The 25,889-nt window shown below is 41.8% G+C and overlaps 1 protein-coding gene across 1 annotated transcript; it reads right to left on the bottom strand.

The window, feature by feature from the left end:
* Window positions 1–7,147: 7,147 nt before the first annotated feature.
* LOC140915171 (tripartite motif-containing protein 54-like) lies at window positions 7,148–14,458 on the bottom strand. Its single transcript, XM_073354748.1, has 4 exons — window positions 14,285–14,458; window positions 12,936–13,094; window positions 10,951–11,121; window positions 7,148–7,789 (listed from the first exon to the last, which is right to left on the bottom strand). The coding sequence occupies exons 1-4, from the start codon at window positions 14,456–14,458 to the stop codon at window positions 7,148–7,150; spliced, it is 1,146 nt and encodes a 381-aa protein (XP_073210849.1).
* Between the last annotated feature and the right edge of the window lie 11,431 nt (window positions 14,459–25,889).

Here is a 25,889-nt window from a genome sequence, read left to right as displayed (position 1 = left end):
TCACTAGTATCTCAGGAGTATGTTAAACAGCAGCTACTAAAGTTAGACATTTTTAAATCCCCAGATCCAGATAAACTTGCATCCAAGAGTTTAAAAGAGCTGGCTGAGGAGCTCACCGGACCATTAATGTTTATTTTTCAACAAGTCTTCTGGAACTTTCCTGGTGTTCTAAGACTGGAAGAAAGCTAAAGTTGTGATAATACTTTAAAAAGAGTAAAATAGGATGACCCAGGTAATTATAAGTCTGTCAGCCAGACATCAAGCCCAGGCCAGTGAATGGAGCAGCTGATATGGGACTTGATTAATAAAGAAGTAAAGAAGAGTAATATAATTAATGCCAATCAACATGAGTTTATGGAAAATGAATGCATTCAAACTAGATTTTTTATGAGATTACAAGTTTGGTTGATAAAGGTAATATTGTTGATGTAATATACTTGGACTTCTGCAAGGCATTTGACTTCATACCACCTAACATTTTTATTGAAAAACTAGAGCAATATAAAATGCATACAGCATACATTAAAGGGATTAAAAGCTTGCTAACTGATAGGTCTCAAAATATAATTGTTATATGGAGAATCATCATCAAGCAGTGTGTTTCTAGTGGGGTCCTCCAAAGATTGTTCTTGGCCCTATGCAATTTAAAATTTTTATCAGTGACCTGGAAGAACATAAAATCATCATTGTTCAAGTTTGCAAATGACATAAAAATTGGGAGAGTGGTAAATAAGGAAGACGAGAGGCCATTAATACAAAGCTATCTAGATTTCTTGGTAAACTAAGTGCAAACAAATAATATGTGTTTTAATACAGCTAAATTTATGCATCTAAGGATAAAAAATGTAGGCCATACTTACAGGATGGTGGACTCTATCCTGGTAAGCAGTGACTCTGAAAAGGATTTGGGAGTTAGGGTGGATAATCAGCGGAACATGAGCCCCCAGTGCAACACTGTGGCTTAAAGGGCTCATATGATCCATGGATGCATAAGAAGGGGAATCTCAACTAGGAGTTGAGAAGTTATTTGACTTCTGTATTTGGCACTGGTGCAACCACTGCTGGAGTACCGTGTCCACTTCTGCCATCCACATTTTAGGAAGGATGTTGAAAAATTGGGGATGGTTCAGAAAAGAATTATTAAAGGATTAGAAAGCATGCCTTATAGTGATAGACTCAAAGAGCTTAATCTATTTAGCTTAACACAGAGAAGGTTAAGGAGTGACTTGATTACAGTCTATAAGTACTTACATGAGGAACAAATATTTAATAATGGGCCGTTTAATCTAACAGAGAAAGGTATAACACGATCCAATGGCTGGAAGTTGAAGCTAGACACATTCAGATTAGAAATAAGGTGTACATTTTTAACTGTGAGAGTAATTCAGCCTTGGAACAATTACCAAGGGCTGTGGTGGATTCTCCATCATTGACAATTTTTAAATCAAGATGGGATGTTTTTCTAAAAGATCTGCTCTAGGAATTATTTTAGGGGAATTCTATGACCTGTATTATATAGGAAGTCAGTCTAGATTATCACATGGGTCCCTTCTGGCCTTGAAATCTATGACGTCCCATGTAGTCATCAGGAAGTTTTGGGAGTATGTTGAGAATAGAGCCCTGTGAAAGCAGATCTTCTCAGACTGGGAGCTTTTCTGGTTTTCTCACTCATAAGTGTATCTGAAAACAAGGGTCTCTCTTGGACCAGTCATGAAGGTAAATGCTATAATTATGTGTAATACATATTTTAAGCAGTGACATGGTATCTATGTTCTGTGCCCCTCAATTTTCTGTAAGATCATTAGGCTCAACAAAGGCAGTCCCTGGGAAAACGTGTAGATGAAGCTGGAGTCTCATGAATCTTTGTAAGTGCTTTTCCAGCTTTTAGAACTTTAGGAAAGAAATCAATGATCAATTTTTGGGAGATCAACTTAATCAGACTTGTTCCTAGGAATATTATAGTATTCCATATTCTGTGTGTTGCATCTCTTCTATTTAGCGAAGAAATCTCACTCTTTTTTGACTATACGCTGATTGAAAGAGGAGTGGAATGCTTACATTCAGTTTAACTGGTAGAGGGCAAATGTTTCCCTTTCTTTCTGGTTTTAGAGTACTTTTCATCGTTTGATCTTGTCCTTTGAGTTTTGTCTGGTCTTTATGACCTTTCTAACTCATTTAATACAATTTCCCTTGGAAACCGTGGCCTGGGTCTCATTATCTAACCTTTCTGATTCATCTTCTTTTCAGAGGAGAATGAGTCAGGAAGCATGGAGGTGGAAGAGCAGTGATAGTGTATCTTGGTTTGTCAGTTTTATCATTCTCTTTTATTAGGCTCTGTGCATGAGAGGAGAGAGGAGCTAGAACTGAGGTACCAGTAGGATTTTTTTGTGTCTGTCTCTTTGTTTGGGTACAAGTAGAGAAACTGACAATATATTTGTCAGCCACAGAAAGGGAAAAGAGGGTCTGTGCCTGGGTTTTAATGAGCAAAGCAATAATTCACCTAGGAAATTATTTGTATGATAAGTGGGAGAGGGCAGAGGCCTGTGGGGTTGCTGTCTTCGCCATGCGGATGGGAGGCATTGCTCTGCATGCAGCTGGAAGGCCGCTCCCAGTTCTGCCTTTCACTGAGCTTCAGCCCCAATGTCAGTGGGAACGGTATCCCCAACTCCACTCCTATCCCCAGGCTCCCAGCCTGATGGATTGCCTTGGGCCAAGTACGATAATGCCAGAGGCAGTGACAGTGGGATCTGGCCCCAGCTGGGGTGAGTGAGTGAGTTGCTCCCTGCAGTGTTGATGGTAGGCACCAAACCTGAGCGGTGCTGCCACTCTGTGTGCCAGGTTGCAATGCCACCCACTTAAATTTGGCCCAGCCACCCCACCATCATTTTGGTGCCCTCGCAAACAGGAGGCCTGGGGGAAACTGCCCCTGTCCCAGGCAGCTCTATGTTCAGTATGAGAAACAATAAGAACGTAAGAATGGCCATACGGGGTCAGACCAATGGTCCATCTAGCTCAGTATTTTGTCCTCCGACAGTGATCAGTGCCAGATGGTTCAGCAGGAATGAACAGAACAGGGCAGTTTGAGAGATCCATCCCCAGTCATCCAGTCCCAGGTTCTGGCAGTCAGAGCTTTAGGTACACCAGGAGCATGGGGTTCCATTTTGGCTAATAGCCAATACCAAGGGGAATCTTTTAAGGTTGCCCCTCCCCCCAGATGAAGGAAGCAGTTGAAAAATGATTAATCCATGAAGCTGAGTGTCTGTCAGGGCTGTCTTGGTGAGCAGTTTCAGGTGATTGTCCATCATCCCTTTGATATCGTTTTCACCAATCCCTGCTGCTTAGGGATGAGATAGCTTTCATTCTGGTGTCTGTCCTGCTGCCTGAGCGAGCCTTTTGGTTTAGCCTTAAATTAGGGATGCGTTCATGGTGTTTCTTAGGCTGACTTGACACCTCCCTGGGTGAGGCTGCCATCTTGGAAGTAGAACAAGTTAAGCTCTGATGCCTCTGTTGAGTGCCCAAAACCAAGCTAAAATTCAATCTCTCTCACACAGCAGGCAAAGCTGTGTCCCAAACAGACTGCCTGTTGCCAAGATACCTTTTGTCTTTACACTTGGTTGTAAATTGATACATTTTGCCCTGCATACAGAGGGAGTGGTTTTGCTGCAGTGCCAGAAACTTCGGTTTGGGTTGGATTAAGGCTCTGCTGTATGACTGACAGATCCTGCAGTTCTGCCTGTGGTCACAAGATGGAGTGTGAATACCCAGTAGAGAGACTTGCCAATAGTGGCATTCAATGGTGAAATACAGTCTCTCAGAACCAGTATCCTCACTTCTTGAGCTATGTGCCTTCCCCCTGGCCTACAATAACTCATTACTGGCTTGGAAACAAGAACTGACTCACCGAAGAAAAATAGTTGTTACATTTTATATTATTTTGCATGAGTCACAGTGAGCAAGAGTTCAGTTAAAAGTGATGTATCTCCCTCGAGGGGTTCCTAACCAAATTTCTGACAGCTAATGTGTCACACAGTCCAATGCCATATATTGGATATTTCTGGAGGGCCCTGTGGGATGTTTAATGTGCCATGCTGATGTCAATGGAACAAAATGCTCCTAAGGAAAAGGGTCTCCTTCTGCTAGATGAATGATGGAGTGGACCTATGATATTCCTCAAAAATGAAGAGTTCCATAGCTGAAGCGTTTCTTTCCAAAGCAGGAAATATTTATTCAGTGACTGTACTCTACTGAGGCTGTCACTTTGACTGATGGCCATGGCTTCATCACTGACAATTGCTCACTATGTCCTAATTAGAAAGTTTCATTTCTATTGTCTTAGGGAATAGAACTGGTCTGCACTTCATTCAGTCATAAACTACCCTGCTACTGAAGTGTTTGTTTTTTCCTCAGAGAGTGAATAATTTTTTTATCAATTTCTGGTTGGCTGAAGTTCTTGTTTGTTTGTTTTTAAAGAAGGGACAGCTGTTCATCAATCCTGTTGGTAGGCCTGAATTTAATTTTGAGTTGAGAAGTTTACTGTTTAGCACCAATATTTTTAAAATGGTATTGATGGAGGGACTAAGAAATTATAGTTTAAGTATAAAATATTAGGGAAGACTCCCTAGCATGGATTCTCAGCTTGGGAGTCACAATCCACAGGGAGGTTGCCAACAATTCTAAGGGTTTTTTTGACCACCCTCCCTTTCTTTATGGCGTGGGTGCCTAAAACTTTTTTCCTTTTCATACATACGGAGGTATGGAAAAGGTCGACTATACTAAAATTAGGCTGGGTACTGAGAAAATCAGCGAATTCATAGGGATGATGAAGAAAACGCAGAGTCTGATCCTCATCTGGTATAAATTGGCACACTGCCATTAACTGCTGTGGAGCTACATCAATTTATACCATCTGAGGATCTGGCTGACGATTTACTTACACAGTAGTATTAAAGAGTATGCAAGATTAGAAATTATTATTAAATCATTATTAAAAATTGACCTAATAACCATTGTTGGGGAGCAGTAGTAAGTGGACACAGATAGTGCTCTCAGTATTCTGAAATTCTCATCACCTATTGAATACAATTTCCAATAGGAATAAAGAGTGCTCAGCACCTTAGCAGCTCACATGTAAGAAAAAAAGTGACTGATGAAAGGACCACAGGAATGGATGTTAGTCCTAATCTTGTTCACTCTATACAACAATGGCCTGTAGGAGGAAGATGTATAACTTGTCGGTGATACAAAACTCAGAGCTTTGGTCAAACTGCCAAAGAGGAGGAAGAATGGTATCTAGGAGACCTCGACAGGGTAGACATGGGAGGCAAAGCATCTCAAACTAATGAATATGGAGAAGATGTAAATTGGTGACTTGGGAAATGGCTCTGCTGTCATTGGTGACACTCAAGATACTGATTGAGGAAAAAAGGTGGTAGTGTGTGTGAACTTGAAAGAATCTATGGCAGCAGTTAGGAAACCAAAAGCAATAACTTTGAGACAACTGTATGCAAAATAGGTTCATGTTCTTAAATCCCTCTCCTTAGAATTAATTCCACCTTTTTTTGGCACTCCCTCCCTTATGCCCATCCACTCATTTCACAAAGAGCTATAAAAGGGTAACAACTTTTAGACCCAGATCTTTCAAGCTGCTCTACATAGGTGACACACGTAGGCCCATATGAAGATCCGTGGGTTGCTTGTGGACACAGGGGTCTAACCATACAGAGCAGCATGCAGGATTGGAGCTTTGGTCATTACCAGTTCTGGGCCTGATTTGAAATGGCATGCTACAGGGGAAGCCTTTATATACTACTATCAATCCCCTGACTCCTCCAGTCCTCTGCCCACACCAAATAGTGTTGTTTGAGCTTATTCTTTACTTGTTACAATTCTGTACTGTCTTTCGTGAATATCAACTGGTATTCATGGGATGGCTCTCTACAACTCTTGAAACCTGTGGTAAAGATAATGAAGTCCCAAAGTGTGGGGAGGAGAGGGATTCTTACAAATTACCCATATGAAGTTCTGAGACTTGTAGCCATATTTCAAAAGCCTTCCTCTGTAGCATGGGGCACAGGTCACTTGCTGGAGGATTCTCTGCTCCTTGAAGTCTTTAAACCACAATTTGAGGACTTCAATAGCTCAGACATAGGTGAGAGGTTTTTCGCAGGAGTGGGTGGGTGAGATTCTGTGGCCTGCGTTGTGCAGGAGGTCAGACTAGACGATCATAATGGTCCCTTCTGACCTTAGTATCTATGAATCTGTAAGTGTCTGGGTATAAAATTCATGAGCCAATGGAAACCCAAGCTCATAAGCTCAATAATGTTTTGCTCACAGAAAACCCACGTAGACAGCAAGCAGGCATTACCTTCTCTATCAGGAATGCATATATTCTGATTTATTAATTAATATAAGGAAAAAAGGGGGGAATGGAAATTGTACTCAGCAAATAAAATGTAAAATCACACATGTTCAGAATAATATACTTGTGGCTCTTGTGTGCTCCAGCAGTGGAAAAGGACGATCAGAGAGAAATACACACTGCGGACTGCCATATATACAGTAGGCTGGTCCCTTTCTTTCTTTCCTGAGACATACATTTTAAATAGTGTTGACACTTCCTTCATGGACCACATTCATTTGCATTAATAGGTAAATTTATGAGCAATTCATTGTACTTGGCCAAATATGGCGAGTCAGAATAAGTTTCCAAGGGCTCCAACATAAGCATTAAACTTCTGATTTTTTTCCAGAGGTGCTGAGCACCTGCAGTTCCCATTGTCTGCAGTTCCCATTGTCTGCAGTTCCCATTGTTTGTGGTTGCTCAGCACTTACAAAAATGAGGCCACAGTGAGAAATGTTATACATACTACAGTTTGCTGCACAGAATCTGTTTCTTCTGCTTAATTTTTCTAAATTAACTTGTAACTTATTCCACCTTCTTTTAGGTTGCTTTCCTACCACAGCCTTCCAAACAATGTTATTCTGTGAAATAATAATGAAGCAATAAGGCACACAAGAGGGTATGTGTCAATTCAACCTGTTTACATTTACAACTATTTTATTTTTTGGTTTGTAGGAAACATAGGCAGCATATATGATTGGCAAATTCCAACAAGTAAACTGCAGGAGATTTTTTTTTTTTAGTATTTTACATTTTTGACTCATCTTTCAAGAGTGAAGAATCAATGCTAGTACCTGGTGTACTGCTACAGTCAGGGCAGGATGCTTTTGTGAAAAGATCTTGCTCCTTGCTACCTGATTTCTCAAATAAGCCTAATACTCTTTTGCAGAAGGACTGATCAGGACTTTCACCTGAAAAAGCAAAAGCAGGGCATTCTGGCCTGCATGCTTCATACAGGTCACTAGTACTTGCAAACATTTCATCTGATGTAGTAGAGATATACTCCTTGATGTTGATTCCTCTGATCAATTCTTCAAAATATCGTCTCACTGAAATTTTATACTTTGATGGATCCTGGTACAATGACCTTCCTTCGATAAGTTTTTCCATCTTGTTCCTGAGTTTTTTATCCTCTTGAAGAAACTGTACTGAATTTGAATGTTGTTCCAAAAGAGTTTTCATTTGCTGATAAAGCTGCCTGGGGGCTTCACTTTCACTCTCTAGTAGGTGCAGTTTTTCTAATTTTGTTGAATAGTCCTTGTGTAATTTTGTCTTCAGTTCTGCAATTCTGCACCTTATCCCTTTCAGTAAACTGATCCCAACTGTGTCAATCATTACCTTGGTGTCTGTAGTGCTGGATAGGAGTTCACTGATCAGCTTTTCTGTTTCCTGTTTAAAAAAAGTTTATGCAAGGTTTCTTAGTAATGTCCACAAGTAGTATTCAAAATAGTTAAAAGTGTGAGAAGTTATTTTAACTTTCAAACATAATTTCGGATCTAGATATACATTTTAGGCCTTAAATTTTAAAGTGGTTTCAACTTTGCCTCTCATTTATGCTCAAAAGCAGTTATAGTTGTAAATAATTGCGATTACATTTTATAGCACTTTGCTTTCAGAGTTTTGCTAAGGTCAGGCAGGCCCTTAGGCCTTTTCAAGGGCAAATAGTTTCCTGATTGTATTGTGTACAACTCACAGTCTTTAAGGCCACAAGGGACCATCATGATCACCTTCTCTAACCTCCTGCACATTGCAGGCCGCAATACCTCACCCATCCACTCCTACAGAAGGCCCTAACCTGGCTGAATTACTGAAGTCTCAAATCTTGATTTAAAGACTGCAAGTTTCAGAGCATCTAGTTCAAACCCGCAAGTGATATTTGCCCCATGCTGCAGAGGAAGGCAAAAGAAAAAATCCCAGAGTCTCTGCCAATCAGACCTGGGGGAAAAATTCTTCCTGACCCTATATGGCAATCCATACACCCTGAACATGTGGGCAAGACCTGCCAGTCAGACACCAGGGATAGAATTCTTTATAGTAACTCAGAGGCCTCCTCATCTAGAGTCCCACCTCTGGTCATCGGAGATATTTGCTAAAAGCAATCACCAATGGTTCATATGCCATCGTAGGTGACCTCATAAACTGCCCCCGCCCCCAAACTTATCAAGCTCAGTCTTGAAACAAGCTAGGTTTTTTGCCCCTAGTACTCCTTTTGGAAGCCAGTTCCAAAACTTTACTCCTCTGAGGGTTAGAAATCTTGGTTGAATTTCAAGCCTAAACTTGTTGATACCCAGTTTATATTCATTTGTTCTTATGCCAGCATTAGCCATTAACTTAAATAACTCATCTTCATCCCTAGTGCTTATCTCTGTGATGTATTTATAGAGAGTAATCATATCATATCTCCCCTCAGCCTTCAGTTTATTAGGCTAAACAAGTCAAGCTCTATACATTTCCTCTATAAGGCAGGTTCTCCATTCCTCTGATCATCCCAGTAGCCCTTCTCTGCACATATTACAGTTTGAATCCATCTTTCTTAAACATGGGAGACCAGAATTGCACACAGTATTCCGAATGAGGGCTCACCAGTGCCTTGTACAATGGTAATAATGCTTCCCTAGCTCTACTGGAATTATCTTGCCTAATGCATCCTAGGATTGCACAAGACTTTTTCACTGCTGCAGTGCACTGGTGGCTCATAGTCATCCTATGATCAATCAATACACCCAGTCTTTCTTTTCCTTTATCACTTCCAATTGGTAAGTTCCCAGCTTCTAGCAAAAACTCTTGTTGTTAGTCCTTAAGTGGATAACCGTGCACTTTGTACTATTTAATTTCATCCCATTTCTGTTACTCCAGCTTTCAAGGTCATCCAAATCTTCTTGTGTGACTCTCTATATCCCAGCCAAGTGGAGGTCAGGCATCCACAGAAGATTGAGAACCTGGGAAGGAATAGGGTTAGCAAGCTCACATGACCCCAAATAGCAAGGGACAAAGTAAAGTCACCAGGGAAGCCTTCCATACCATTAACTCTTGCAAAATTGTCATCAAATTTTGCCAAGCCACATACAATCTACATGCCTACCCTTCTGATGTTGACAATGAAAAATCTAAAGATATTTTAGGCACTCTTTCAGAGGGTCAGTTGGCCCTTCAAGAAGGTTGGGGATCAGCTGCACTGGTGTCAGATTTAGTGTCAGATGAGTGAAGTCACATGACAAATGGTCAGGTGACTAAGGGTAGTCTTTCTAGGAAAATAAGAGCAGCCTGCAGTTGTAAGAGGGAGCCAACTGTGAGGGACTCTAGGGAAAATAGCCTTTGGAGTTTGTGATTTATAAAAGACCAGGAGGGCTCGAGAGTATAGGAAGTGGCCCTGGGAAGAAGCCAGGTGGGTTGAGGCTACTTGGGGGCAGACAGACTAATTGTTTAGAGCTCCCAGGGCCAGGAACCCAAAAGCTTGCCTCCAGTCAAGCAAGCAAGTATAAATATAAAAGGCTGGATTGCTGTCAGTTGAATGTAGTGTTATCTTTGTTAAGCCAAAGGAGGGGCTGGCCAGGCAAACAAGAAGAGTTCCAGACTACTGGATCCTGGAGCCAGTGATTATATGCATCCTGCAAATAACTAGGCTCAGAAAACGAAAGCACACTCTACTGCGTGCACCAGCGAGGGCTGTATATTCTCTTGGATCTGCAAATAAATCCTTTGCTTCAAGGTGTAACAAGATTGCCACAAGGATCAGGTAGGATTCCCATTCCCTCCCCCCCCACCCCCACCCAATGTACAGCATTATACATTTGCCTTATAGCTTTTTTGCCTTTCTCTAAGACATCAGACACTGGTCATTGCTGAAGTCAGGATATTGGGCTCGATACTAGTGGTGTACAAACTGCAGGGTTAACGATGGGCCGCACAAACTGAACCCTGCAGGGTCCATTCAGAGAATTTCCAACCTTTCCCTCAGAGTGTGCTCTACCAACTCTCCAGAGCCACTCACTCCTTCCAGACCTGGGATCTATCCAACCTTGGATGATTTTGGGTAGGGGCCTGGCTCCAATTTGCTCCTCCCAAGGGCCTTCAGGTGTACTGGGTGGCCTCTCCCAAACCTGCCGCACCAGGTAAAGACCATGGCTTCTGCTACCCCACTGAGGTTATTCCGGAGGACACGGTTGCATGTACCTGCTTTGCAAATAGCATCAGCCAAGGTGTGTGACTGTTCATGACTCTGAGTTCTATGATAATACTTAAAACTTCATCATCAAAGTGTTTGATAGGCATTGATTAATTAATCTTCCTCACACTCCTGTGAGGTAAGCTTTATTAACTCCATTTTTCCTATGGGGGAACTAAAGGCAAAGCAGTTATGTGATTTGGCAACATCACAAAAGGAGTCAAGAGTCAGGAATACAACTTAGTCTCACGCTCACACCACTAAACCACATCATTTTATATAACTTAATCCTTTCCTAAGGGCTATCTACCTACACTTGTATTAAACATCAGGTCATGCCATTCTGTTAATAAACCCGAAAGAAAGTGAGTCACTTGTACTATACCTTCCTAGATTGTACTGTGTCTTCAGATTTCTGAAGCAACAAGTCTATATCTTTAATAAAAGTAATTTTTCTTGCTGTGTAAGCTTCAGACATTTTTGCAACACTGTGATGCTCATGGTTTCCAAAGAGCTTGCAGATTGCACAAATTGGTTCATCATCAGTCAGACACATCTGAGAAAAGAACACAGTCATTTTCTAGTACAGCCATGTATGCTTACATGTTGTTAGCTATGTAGCACACTGACCCAGGACATTAGGCTCGGTCTGCTAAGTAAATACTGGTGCAACTGTCGAAAACAAATGTTCAGAATGAAGCTGAGATGGTTGTCTTCAAAAGGGAGAAATTCATGCTACAGCAATCTTCAGTTCCATTGGCATTCTCCTGTGGAACCTTATTAATCCAAACTCCTCCAAGCGACACACATTAGATTTTCTACCCCAAAAGAAATACTCTCTCCCTACTTCTTAAAACGTTCTTAAGAACAGATCCTGTAAGGAGGTTAATTGTTACTCAAGCTATGTTGCACTTTACGTTCAACAGGCATTTTGCAAGTACTACATACATCACAGTAGTGCCCACCCATAATTAGGGATTGTAGTAAGTGTTGCACAAGCACATATGAAATCACAATCACTGCCCTGAAGACCTTATTGTCTTAGAAGACAAGTAATGTATAAAGTTTGGAGGGGGGAGACACAGATTTTATACACTTTAGATTTATAATTGTCAGGAAACAAAATTACGGAAGGAGGTGAAGTTGAACTGTTCTCATTGGTCCATCAAGTCTTTATTAATTGGTTGATTTCTTATATGCATCATGGCAAAAATAGGTCTTTCGGTTGGAAGAGAACAGTGATTTACAGATTTGTTCATGAAGGGTATTCTGTGCCTGGAGGAAGGCACAGAATTGTCTGTGCGAGAAGCGGCTGAACAGGTGGATATGAGTGGCTTCACTGGTGCAGTGACTTGGTAAGGGATAAAAGCAGACGAGCAGGGAGCGGCAAATTTATAAAGGGCTTGGAGTGTGAGGATAAGAAACTTGAACTAGATGCTGTGAAATAGGAAGCCAGTGGAAAGTTTCTAAGTGGTGGTGTGGCTCTCAAATTAAATGGGCAATGTACATCTTCTGAAGAGTTTTTCCTTGTTTTTTGGGTTCATTCAGTTACTAATTCTCAAACTACAGTAATTTTTAGTGGGTCTCCCAATTGTTGGAGTGAGTGAGGTTTTAGTGTCTCTTGAACTAAATAATTTAGTACTGTTTTGATGCCCTTTTCTCTAATGTTGTTGCAGGAGTGACAGTTGTTGCTTGTTGTTGGGCCATTGAGAAGGTGTGAGAGGTCCAGTGGCCTGACCACAGGAATGAGAGCTAGGAAATCCTGAGATATTGACTTCAGTGCGACTACTCATGTGCTTCTAGCTAGGCACATGTTTATGTAACATTCTGAGTTGTGGCCTCTGTGGGTAGCCCCACAGAAATCAATAGGACTGCTTGTGGAATAAAGCACTACTCAATGTGACTACAGGTAGCAAAACTCTGGCCCTAATTAGTAAATCACTTAATCTTTGTGCAGTGCTTTGAAAATGTAAAGCACTAATTAATAATGACCTCTTTTATATAATTATGTTTTGTTTTTGCAGGGTGAATTTCATTTCATGAATTTCATTAGGAGGCTGATAGTTCTTCCAACTGCAAACCACCAACTAGACTCCTCATCTAGATGGAAGTTATCCATTTGGGAAAGAAACAATTCAAATGGTAGGATTTGCCCTTTACTTGTGTTTTTATAGTCTAAAATTCAAATGATGTGGTTTATTCGTCACTGAACATGGTATAAAGGACTAGCTTGTTTAGAATATGACCATTCTGCTACAAGATCCAACCAATAGAATTTATTTTGATTAAGTGAATATTGAACATTTACAGGACAGATTTGGTGTGCAAATAACTAAATAAAGGAAAAATAAGAAATATGTAAATGTATACCAAATTCATATTTTCCCCATGTTCTTCACATATTTGGGACAGCTGGTTTTGCTCCTGGGCACGAATGTTTTCAAGTTCATCCTTAAATTTTTCCAATATACTTTCAACCAGAATATTTCTCGGTAATCCAATTATTCCTCTGCCCCTCAAATATATGACCTAAAAGTGAGGAAAAACTGTTACATACTATTTGAGAGATGCAGGAGACACTTTGCTTTTTTGATAGTTTCATAGCTGTGTAATGTAGAAACAGTGCATCAGCATTCTTCAGTTGTGGTTTATATTAATTTGATCTTGTACTGAAATACAGTACTGCAGCTAAATGATCTAGACAGCAATTTCCTCCTAATGTATACCTTATAAATCTAAGGCTCATGAACATCAGTGGTCCAAATTCTGCCTTTGAATAAGTGTGTGCAAAACCCACATTTGGAACCAAAAGGAACTGAATGTGCGCTCCCACATGCAGAATTAGCCCCTTGTACTTAAGCAGAGACCCTTGCATGGCTTCTGTTAATAGTTAAACAAAAACCCCTCATTCAGAGCTAAATCCTGAAGGCTTGACTGAGGTTCCAGTCCAGGAGCTCTTACTATTTAAATCAATGGGATCATTCATATGAATAAGAGCTGCAGGACAGACTCCTCCATTCTTACTTGGGCAAAACATCATTGAAGTCAATGGGAGTTTTGCTCCAGTAAGAGCTATGTAAAAACCTAGGACCAGATTTTGTCACCATTTTTCACACAGAGTAGCACCACTTGAGAAGTAAAGTATTGCTCCATGTGAATAATGGTAGCAGATTCTGACTCTAAAAGAGGGGCTTCAATTAACTTGCTAAAGTCTATAAAACCACAGGAGTATTATGCTAGCTACAGTCTAAATTAATGCAAGAGAAGGAATTAATTTACATATGATATAAGCACAAGTCCTGTAGATTTTGAAAAAACAATGTCAAGGAAACATGCTGTTTGACTAAAATCCATGGAAATGTTTAGTTTATGACTTACATTTTATAGCAAGTGTTCCAGCATATCCTTGTTCCATATCTTTCCTTTTAAAACATGTTTGCCAACAATTTAAGTAACATTTTCTGAAAGACTTTAAGAATTGTCCTGCCAGGTTCTTGTGATTGGATCAGGATAGAACATTACATGCTTGGACCTATAGTCTCCATGGGAAGTCACAACCATCTGCTCCATCTTATTAAATTAAATTAGGCATGGCCTAGGGCTTCTTGCAAGTTGGCAATGTGCCCCTTCAGTTGGGAACAGTTTGGGCAGACCCTTGTCTTGCAAATAAAGAGAAGAGCTCTGACTACAGAGAAGATTAAACGAGCGTCTCTACTTACTTTCCTGCACATAGGGCAGCAGAACTGTCCATTGACGTGACTGCAGTTCTGGCGGATGAGGATCTTTTCCAGGCATTGCTTGCAGAAGTTGTGAGCACAAGTTAGGACCAGCACTGGTGGAGTGAACAGCTCCAAGCACACTGGGCAGGAAAGCGCCTCTCCCAAAGCCTCCATGGTACTGCTGCACCTCATGAGTAAAGCCTTCTAAGAGACCAGGTGCTGCTACCCTTTTCTTCCAGTAGCTGGTCGCCATCCAGGTTCTAGAACAACTCGGAAACCTCTGTGACAGCAGCTCCATGACGACAAGCACCAACAATCTGTGCAGCCTTTGAAGGATCATGCTCCTCCATGTTTCTGTAACAGATGAGGGGGCAGACAACCAGTCCCAGATGTCTCCTTTGGGACAGTGATGTTTAGCTGAGACTCTCAGATTTTTGATTATCCCAAGCACACATATTGTCACGAAAGCACCCCTCATGTTCTCATTTCTCTTGGAATGCTCGAGTCTGTCTTGATTTAAGTCTATAGGTGGTGAAACAGGGTAGGGGTGGACAGCACACAATACTCCAAATTTAATAGATTTGCATCCAGATGCTTCTATTAAAACAAGTTCCTTTTGATTTTTAATTCAGATTTCTCTCCCCTTTCCTTTCTTTGATCCATCTCTGTTAAATTTTCCTTTAGCTCACATTAGAAGCTGCTTGGTCAGTCTCTTTCTTTTCACCTAGCTTTGTAATTTGTAATTGTGAACTTATTTAAAATGCATTCTTTTAGAAAATTGAGTAACTTATAATACTGAAAGCTAGCAACCTCTTTTTAAGGAACATTCAGATTACAATAGTTTCTGTTTTGTGGTCATATACTGGCAGATCTTGGACTTTAATTGAAGCCTTTATGGGCATAATCGTGTAGGATATAAACTGGTCTTTGGGAAGTTTAGACTTGAAATTAGATGAAGGTTTCTAACCATCAGAGGAGTGAAGTTTTGGAATAGCCTTCCAAAGGAAGCAGTGGGGGCAAAAGACCTATCTGGCTTTAAGATTAAACTCGATTAGTTTATGGAGGAGATGGTATGACGGGATAACTTGATTTTGGTAATTAATTGATCTTTAAATATTCATGGTAAATAGGCCCAATGGCCTGTGATGGGATGTTAGATGGGGTGGGATCTGAGTTACTATAGAAAATTCTTTTCTGGGTATCTGGCTGGTGAATCTTGCCCATATGCTCAGGGTTTAGCTGATCGCCATATTTGGGGTCAGGAAGGAATTTTCTTCCAGGGCAGACTGGAAGAGGCCCTGGAGGTTTTTCACCTTCCTCTGTAGCATGGGGCACGGGTCACTTGCTGGAGGATTCTCTGCTCCTTGAAATCTTTAAACCACGATTTGAGGACTTCAATAGCTCGGACATAGGCGAGAGGTTTTTCGCAGGAGTGGGTGGGTGAGATTCTGTGGCCTGCGTTGTGCAGGAGGTCAGACTAGATAATCATAATGATCCCTTCTGACTAAAACTCTTGCTACAGAAATCTTTCATATACAGTACCGTAGTTAGGAAATTAGAGTGAGATGAAAAATGACCAAAGGAAATTAAGGTAGTTGTACCATCCTCTTATTACGGTTTTATGTATCTGTGTATGTGCTGAGACTGCATGCATACAGCACTTTTGTTTCTAAACATAAAGTCAGTTAACCTGCCATAATATAAAATGTCTTAATATCTTATCAATGTTTTCTAGAAAATAGAGCAGGGGTCTGAAAGTCAGGACTTGGGTTCAATTCCTAACTGGAACTGACGTCCTGTAGGTCCCTAGGTAAATCACTTTCAATCACTCCACCACAGTTAAATTGGGGATAGTAGTAGTTCCTACTTCAGAAAGGTGTAGTGTGGCTTGTTTAATGTTTGGCACTCTGAGATCCTTGGATGAAGGGATCAGAAAGAGTTAACTACAAGTATTGATTTAATGTCTGACGTTTAGCGCTTTTCAGTTTTTGCTATATCAAAGACTTCAGATGTCTATATAGTTGGATAAGAAAGCTGTATAGGGCCAGATTTTTAATGGTATATAGGTTCCTAAAGATGCAGATAGGCAGCTAGGCACTTCTGAAAATCCCACTAGATGCCTAACTGCCTCTTTAGGTCCCTAAATGCTAAAAATCTGACCTATAATGCCTTTCTTCAGAGGGTGTCAAAGTGCTTCACCTACAAAGAACAGAGTATTTGGCTTAAAATATTATCCCCAGTCTATCACTGAGGCAGAGATTTTAAGTAACTTATACACATCGTAATCAATCAATGGCAGAACCACAAAAAGAACCTAATTCTCCTGACTCTCAATCTCCTTCTGTAACTGTCTCCTTAGTAGTACATATTATTCCTTACATGATAAGCCACCTCCATGGCTGAAAGCAGACAGACACAACAGAAACCAGGAGTCACTATGGTCTGAGAAGCAGAACTGAGAATCCTCAGTTTAAAAAAGGCTTCTGCCACTTGAGCTAAAGGAGAATTCCCTTCAGCTCTCTCTAATGTTTGGGCTTTTATTCTCTTTCTGAGCTAGTCCCTAGAGAGGGCAAAATAATCACAAACACTCGGGCAGACAGGGCCAGGCAGGGATGTACACATACATAACAGCCAGTGTATTGCCCCTTATGGGAGTTAACATGGCAAATGTTCCACATCTTTTATTATGACATTTCCTAGACCAAGCCCAGCTATTGGGACGCTGAGCTCAAGTCAGTGCTCAGACTGGCCTCAGAGAGAGCTGCCTGGTGCTATGCTGTATTGCAGGTATTCTGGAAATTCCTGCTTTCTTGGTCTTGAGATTTGGCTTTCAGGCTTTAGGGAGAAGTGCATTTTCTCATGTAGCCAACAACATAGAATTGTATAAGTTCAATATGAATTGTCATAAGGGGATCTCAGTCTAGTTGTTAATGTGTGTTTCAAGTGTTTTTTCCCTGCCTATCTGAAACAAGATTATTCCCACGGGAAATAAGAGGAATAAATAGAAGGTGGCAGGTTAGGAAATTGAGAATGTCCACTGGGACGTTAAGTCCGGTTGTAATATAGTTGGAATTTTCTAGTCACTTATTCCCAAACTTTATTAAATACAAAATCCCCTGTCTTGAATTAAAGCCCTTCTCTTTGGATTTAAGGCATGGCCCATGTGATGGGGCTGTAATACAGCTGGGATCCCAGGGGGAATTCTGGCTAACTCAGGTTTTGGAGGTTAAATTAGGGAGACAGGACTCCTGGGTTCCATTCTCACTTCAACTATTAATTTGCTGTGGTTCTTGGGCAAGCCTCTTATATTAACCATGCCTCAGTTTATTCACCTTTTAAAACACAGGTAATGCTAACCTACCTGACCTGGGTTTGGATGACTGAATTATTGTTTGGCACCTTGAGATACTTGGACACAAGTTGTTATGTTATGGCCTGATACAAATCCTACTGCAATCTATGGAGAGACCCTATGGCAGGGGTGGGCAAACTATGGCCCGTGGGCCCATCTGGCCAACTAACCATTTTAATCCGCTCTTGAGTTCCCGCTGGGGAGCGGGCTCCGGGGCTTGCCCTGCTCTGGTGTTCCAACCAGGAAGCAGGATCTGGAGCTGCTCCGCACAGCTCCTGGAAACAACGGCATGTCCCCACCTCTGTCTACTACGCATAGGGACAGCCAGGGGGCTCTGCTCCACATGCTGCCCGTGTCCCAAGCACCACCCCCGCAGCTCCGATTGGCTGGGAACTGCAGCCAATTGGAGCTGCAGGGGCGGCACCTGCGGACAGGACAGCACACAGTAGAGCCGCCTAGCCATGCCTCTGTGTAGGAGCTGGAGAGAGAACATGCCGCTGCTTCCTGGAGCTGCTTCAGGTAAGCGCCACCCACTGCCTGATCCCTTGAACCACCCCCATGCCCCAGCCCCCTGCCCCAGCCCTGATCCCCCTCCCACCCACCGAACACCTCGATCCCAGCCCAGAACACCCTCCAACACCCTGAACTCCTCATTTCTGGCCCCACCGCAGAGCTCAAACCCTCAGCCAGAGCCCTTACCCCTCCCCGCACCCCAATCCCAATTTTGTGAGTATTCATGGCCCACCATACAATTTCTATACCCAGATGTGGCCCTCAGGCCACAAAGTTTGCCCACCCCTGCCCTATGGACTATGTTGGACTTTCAATGAGACAGATAATAAATGCAAACCATGTTACTCATCTAAATAAGTGATGCAGTCAATGTTTGATAGTTAACAGGATATATATGAATATTAATTCTCACTGTCCCTGAGTTTATCCATCTTTAAAATGGAGATAATACCTACTCCGGGTGGTGTGTTTTGTGGCTTACTTATTGTTTTGCACATATTGATCTTTGGAAGCCAGGTGCTATCTTAGTGCAGACACTAATACTATTATAAATAAATATGATGCTTTAAATTAAAAGTTCAATATGTATAAGGATATTTATCAATATTTTTAAAATGTATCAACATATTGATATTTATATTGGGCTTCGATAGACCTTGTGGGCTACTCTCTAGAGAGGGTAATATGTCACAAACACTTGAGCAAGAGAAGCAGAAATGTGCACATAATTAAGTCAGTGCATTGCACTTTTATGGAGCTATTACCTGGTTGTCATGGCATTTATTCCCCCCTCATTATGACATCACCTGACCCAAGCACAGCAATCTATGCATTGAACTCAAGTCAGTACTCAGTCTGACATTGGGAAGAGCTGGTTGATGCTGTCCTGTATGGCAGCTATTCTGGAAATTCCTACTATACTGGATTCAAGATCTGGCATTCAAGCCTTGGCTAGAAGTGAGTGATTCTTTTCTCGCTTTTCCAGTGTAAGAGAACTAGGGTTCTGTTATTTTTGAATTGAGTTGTGGGACGACATGGCTTTCACCCCAGTTCTTTGTGGATATAAGCCTTGTTTTGGACTTGTCCTAAAAGAACTACCGCATTGCCACCTTACTTTACTGGGTGCTTCTACTGGGAATTCCCTTAATTATAACTATTATATGAGATAGGGAAGCAGTTTTACTGCCATAGCCAGCTACAGAGATCACAGCATTATCTGATAAATTCCCCTCCTTTGTCATTAAAGAGCTCGTGATCAACCAGGAAAATAGTCTTCTATTCCAATGTCAATTTTAATCCTCTGTCTAGCTAGTGATAGTAGGTATTTATATAGAACCAATCACCACAGTATCTATATATCTTGCTTCTTCAAAGGATGGTGATAATGAGACAAGATGATGGTCATGATGAGAAACCTAAACTTTCAGCACTGGGCTCCTGGATGGTTAGGATTTAATGGGATTTAGTAGTTCATTCACTCCAACCCCTTGCATCATTTAGGATTCTTCACTGTATTAATCCCACTATAAATCTGTCTACCCTAGTGCTTCTTTAGGCAGTTTACTCAACCATTGTTAGGTCATCTCTCTTTAACTGCATAGAAGATAGCCCGAATGTGAATGTCTCTGTTTTTGTCCATTTAAGGTATGAGGATCATGAACTATATGGAATAAATGGCGGCTTGTTGTTAAGAAAGGGTTTTGCACTGCAGATGTTGTACTGTGTATGCGATGTTGGGAGAGAATGGTGAGTTTTCGGGACACCACAGTTAACCTAAAGAACCTCAGTTGGTCACATAGGCCACATAAAATGTTCAGAAAGAGCCCTGTAAGCAGTTCTGGTTAAATTGATAGTATATCATATCTCCTCCTTAACCCCTTGACTGTTTTGTAATTGAATGCCTAGGCTCCTCTGAGAAATCCCTGCTTTGTCAACTATTTTTTCTAGGTGCCTCAGAGACTCATTATGACCTTTTTTACATGGAGTTTGCAGCTAACTGCTAGAGTCATCACATGCCCCCGCATTGCATTACTGATTGGTACCATATTATTTTCAGGCCCTCTCAGACCTCTTGTCTGTGATTTTTACACAGTTATACGGAATAATAAACATACTGCACGTTTCCAGCATACACGAATGCACTCTGACTCCTTTCAGCGTCTCACTCTGGGCAGACTGGCTTTCAGGTTTCTGCTAATAAGATGCAATGTTTACACGAAGAGGGAGGGAAGGAGGGTTAATGCTGATGTTTCTGATAGGTGGAGTTAATGGGGAAGGCGGTGTTCGTACATGTAACAGCAAAGGGAAATTGTGCAGCTGCAACTAATATTTGTTTCCATTTCACTTAGGATGGAGACTCCATTTAGGGCTAGTCCATGTATCTGCAGCAAATTTACTGCTTCTTTTCGGCCCCTCATCTACTTCTTCTTTTCAAAGGAAGCATCTTCATCAGTTATAAAGGCAGGTCAGCCCTCATTCCGCAGGTAATTCTGGGATCAGCCCTCTTTCCTGAGGGTACAGTACTTGGAGCATGCAGCTATAGAACAGGGTTCCCACCTGTCTGAAAATGTAGATGCAGTCCGGTTAAAAAAAACAAACACCTCTTCCACAGCCAGAGGTCTGCGTCCTCACTATACCCCAGTAAAGTGCAGGTTTAAGAGACTGAGAATACTCAGGCCTGCAGCCTTGGACCCATTTTTCTAGGTTTTTGAGGCCCCTCTCTAGAGAGAAAGAAGGGAGTTATGAATATAATATGCAGCAATCACATCTCTAGTGTGAATACAGCATCCCTCTCTGTATTTCACTGAAACCATAGGGCAGGCTGGGGTGAGGATCACTTCCAATATGATGAGAATGGATTGATATAGGCATTTCACTGTCCACTATGAGGAAAAGGGCCTGACAGCTCCTCCAAAGATCCCTATAATCACTTGTAAGGAGAACATTGCCTAAAATCTGTTGCCTATGGGTAACATAATGCTCCATCCCTGATCAGATGGAATTTCTTTTCTCTTGTAATGACCAAGGCCAAGAACAATATGTGATGGAACAAAGCACTTGGTAAGGTGGTTGAAAGTCAAACAGGGATTAGGTCGCCATGGAGCTCACTGTTGTTCCTCTCTCTCACCCAGTTAGGTGGTGTGAGAATGTAGGAACATGCTGGAGCCCAGTTTCCCAAATCAGGTTTGAAATTCTGCTGATAAAACAATCCAGATTTTACTGGAAGATAAAAGGGAGGTGAATTAGTAATCTTACTGGGATATGGGGTCATGGGACATTATTAATATAGATTATGGCTAAGGTTAAGCTTTTGTCATCGTTATTTTTAGTAAAAGTCACAGACAGGATGCGGGCAATAAACAAAAATTCACAGAAGCCTGTGACCTGGAGCATTGGCCTCTCCCCAGTATTCCTGGGGACTGTTAGTCTCAGGGTCCTAATTTCCCATCGGCCCTTCCCCTTTCTTTTGGTACTGGGAACTAGCCAACCAAAAAAACCCCCACTGGGTTTTAGTAAGGGGACAATGGCATGCAATCAGGTAGCCTTCTTCCTGAAAACGAAAATTCAGATCAACTAGACTCTACAGGCATTGGGAGGAGGCACCAAACTCTGGCTCACTCAAGGCATTGTCTGACCTATGCCCAGACCCGATCATTCTCATGTAATGGGACTAAATGCTTTGCCTCCCTGCTATTGCCACACTGTTAATATCTCTGCAATGTTTATACATGTTCCTTTACTCCTTGGCTGTGGTATGGGAGACTGCTGCCTTTCTTTTATTATTGACTAGACAACTCCACGGTTAGATGAAATTTATTGTTAAATCAGAGAGCTGGGATTGTGTGCCCAATTCCTCCTCCTTTCCAAACACATCTGGTCTGTGACTGTTGATTCTTTGGGGTTGGGATTAGAGGTTTATGCAGCAGCTTCCTTGGATTGTCCTCTGTGGGCTTCTCTAGAAGGAAGGACATGCATGTCATTAGTCTTCACTCCCTGCAAGAATGCAAGCACTGCAAGATACATTGGCATCTACTGCTGGATACCCATTACTCCTTTACTGGCTTGCTTCTGCCCCACTGTGGGCAGAGAGACTGTGCATTTTTCTCCTGTAATTTATTAGGAGGGAGGATTCATTGAGATCTAGCTGGTATGAGGGGTTCCAGGAATATCTCGGGCACAGAATGAGATTTTTCAGCTTCTACTGAATATCTTATTTCTTTTTCTCTTCTTTTAGGTTTCCCGCTTCTGGCAGTTTATCAGTGCTTAGATTCTTGACTGACCGTGTGACGTCTGAGTACGATCTTTTAATCTGGAAAGAGGCTTAAAGTGAGTATTGCAGTTCTCTTTAGTGTTTCCTTCCTTTAGAAGCTGTTTTTGTGGTGAGAAGGAAATGCTGGGCCAGGACACTATAATTATCTTTTGCTGGGTTTTAAAAAGTGCAGTGGATCATTAATTTCCACTTCACAATCTGGAGAGCTAGTGTGAAAAAGTTGGGTTTCAAGATGATTTTTCTCAATCATAATATCATCAATGTGGTGGGAAGCTGCTTGTCTCTCAAAGGGCCATGTGTCTATTTGTTCTGGCTTCTGCCATTGTCATCCTTAATTAAAGGAAATTATGATGTTCTCCTTGTGGCTGTTATCCTCTAGGACACATTCTGAAAAGGTGAGAGGTATTTAGGTTTTTCCCCAGTGCCTCTGCCTTAGTCTACTCCTAGTCACTTCTGTAAGAGACTGTGGAAAAGTGAGATATTGGGGGGTCTCTATTTATTTCCCACCAGTGATTTCCTAAGCAGTTTTGTTCAGTGTCTGATTTCTCGTGTTCAGATGTATCTTATCCATGCTGAGTCTGGCAGAGGAGAGAGCTGAACTGGCATTTTCTGATGGCAAGACTGGGCAAGTTAGAGCCACGATATGACTGAACTGAGAAAATCAAGTTTGAGGTGGAAGGGTAGGAAAATCTTGTGCCTGAGAATTAGTCTACACTACAAAGTTTTGCTGGGATAGTTATGCCAACTGGGAGTGTAACCCCCACTCCCCTGTCTCTCTTGGAGACTAATCCTGCATTCAGATTGGAAGGATTTTGTGATATAACAGTTATCTGCCTTTCTTCTAGTTCTCTGGATAGTGAGCAGACACCCAAAGATAGACTCAAGAGCCCTCAGCATAGCAACCAGGTAACAGCACAAACACTGCAATAGAAAAATATTTGTTTTACATCTCTAGACTCGGGCATTCTAGTAGCAGGAAACTACTGAGGACAAAAGTTGGGAACCCCAGTTTAAAGCTGCTAATTGGTGAAAATCAGCTAGTGACTAAGTACTGGAAAATACTGCAGTTGAAGTCAAACTTCTGTGGAGTTCTAGGTTCATTAGGGCACAGGATTGAAAAAAGAGAGGGATTAATCCCGTGCTTTATCCTGCATATGGAAACTCTGCAGGTGCTATATTTCACTGGTAAAGTAGTGCAGGCTGGGAGCAAAGAACACCTCTAATATGATAACGATGTATTCATTAAGACTTTTCACTGTCCACTGTGAGGAAGAGGGGACCTGACAGCTCCTCTAAAGATCCAGTAATCATTTGTAAGGGGAATATTGCCTAAAATTCTTTGCCTATGTGTAAGGGAACACCCCAACTCTGATCAGATGCAATTTATTTTCTCCTCTAATAGTGACCAAGATCAACACCAACAACAGATGGAATAAAGCACCTGGTGGGGCGGTTGAAGGCGAAGTAGGAACTGGGCAGCCTTGGGGCTCATTCATGTTCTTCTCTCGCACCCAGTTATATGAAAATGTATGAATATGCATTTCACTTATCAAAATTAATTATTTATATGGGGCCCAGACTAAGGCTTTCCAGACACTTGCTCACCCCTGTTATGACCGAGGCTCATCTTGCTTGTGTGAACACTGAGGCGTAGGTGTGTGTGCATATGTATGTATGACGTATATATACAGACATGGAATAGGTTACCACTTTGCTGAACATGTAAACACAGATTGCACATGGTGTAAGGAGGCACCAAATTGTGTCTCACCAACAGGCACTGTCGATTACGCATCATTCTCATCGAATAGGCGTTCTTTCCTAATTAGTATTATTTATATGGTACCAACATTGCACTAGACATTTAGCGGACAAGTATGTGAGTCAAATACATTTGCCCCAGACAGCTTACACAATCTGTGTACCCAAAGTACAGAAAGATGGGGTGCTCCCTCTCTCCTGTCCACAGCTTTTGGGGGGGTTGGAGGGGTGGGGGGCTTTCCTGCCTCTGCTGCTGCACTCTGGCCAAAGAAACTTCAACATTTCTCCTTCAAAATGGTATCACCGGATTATAATAAAAGTTGGAGGGAAAGTGCAAGGATTCCTACAGATCCAATATCTATGGGGTTTGGGTTGGTAGTGATGATCTTGATAGAAAAGAAGAATTTTCAGCAGCCGCAATATGTCAATTCCACTTCTCTTCTTTTAGGACAAGGACTGTGTCAATGGACAGTTTATTATTCACAGATTATTGGCTATGCACCAGACCGATGTCATAATCCATCAGGGGACTTTCTTGAATCAGAGTGGGGTGACTTTTGTAGGGTGAGAATGGGGATCACATCGGTTATTGCCTCTGTGTAGATAAAGGGTATGTGTATGGGAGAGGAGCTGTGTGTGTCAGCATGGCCCCGGGCTGCCATGTTCATGGGAATGCAGGATGATTCCAAGACTTCAGGCATTACGAAAGGCACCAAGTTCTGCCTCAGCCAAAATTGTCTGGCCACCACACCACCCCAGCCATGACTTCTCATCACGTCACCCTCCTCTAATGTGGCTAGTCTTTCCCTACCCATATCTTTTGAGATTTTTATCACATTCTCCTTTTCCCCTGACATGTGCAGGACTGCCTCACTTCCCTGCTTTTTCATGTATGGGCTCCAATAACGAGTTGGCTCTTATTTTAGATGGAGATTACTGCCAGAGCCTGTTGCCATCTATGTGCAGTGTTTGTTAGATGTCAATCTCCATGCTTTCTGAACATTGTGGAAATTACATAAAGGTTATTTGAAAAGGCCTGGAAATTGATTCTGTTCTTCCCATTCTGGGACTGGCTATTTACGTAAATCTCTCCCTGCCTTTCTCCTACTCAACACACTTTTCTTGTTTCTTTTGCTCCCTCCTGGACCAAAAAGCTTTGCATTTGCTTCTTTAAAACAATGTGGAAGTTTGCAGGAAGGAAGGCAGATTAATACAGGTTTAGCTGGTGGATGCAATATTAGGGGCATACAAATAGAGATTATAATATTCTCCATTTCTGTTCTTTTCGGATGAGGACAATCAACTTTACCATTTCTGTCCTAGGATCTGCCACTTTCAGGATTCAGGCCCACAACATTGGCAGAAATAGCCTCTGTCCTCTATCTTCACATTGTAGGTAAAGGCATCTCTCCACTTCTGGCATGTGGGAATTTAAGAGGCAGGGTTTTGGGGGCATACACAGAAGGATTCTGCTTCCAAGTGGAGTTTGTTTCCTTTGTTATAAGAAAGGAGGTTAGGAGTCAATTTACAGGAGTGGATGGGTGAGGTTCTGTGGCCTACAATGTGCAGGAGGTCAGATTAGATGATTATGATGGTCCCTTCTGACCTTAAAGTCTATGAGTTTAAGACCTTAAAGACAGAAGTTTAAGTCTCTACCATAAAATTCAGGGATTCTCAATCTTTGTCCTTGTGAGTCATCTCCTCCTCCC

Source organism: Lepidochelys kempii, chromosome 7, assembly GCF_965140265.1.
Source record: "Lepidochelys kempii isolate rLepKem1 chromosome 7, rLepKem1.hap2, whole genome shotgun sequence".
Taxonomy (NCBI): domain Eukaryota; kingdom Metazoa; phylum Chordata; order Testudines; family Cheloniidae; genus Lepidochelys; species Lepidochelys kempii.
The sequence above is the reverse complement of the archived record's forward strand: the minus strand, read 5'-3'. Positions and strand labels throughout refer to the sequence as shown.

Coding starts and splice junctions, on each gene's coding strand:
- LOC140915171 (XM_073354748.1), bottom strand. CDS start 14,458: ATGGAGGCTTTGGGAGAGGCGCTTTCCTGCCCAGTGTGCTTGGAGCTG. Junction 13,095..14,284: donor GCTGCCCTATGTGCAGGAAA/GTAAGTAGAGAC, acceptor CCTCACTTTTAG/GTCATATATTTGAGGGGCAG. Junction 7,790..10,950: donor ACACAGTACAATCTAGGAAG/GTATAGTACAAG, acceptor TTTTTTAAACAG/GAAACAGAAAAGCTGATCAG.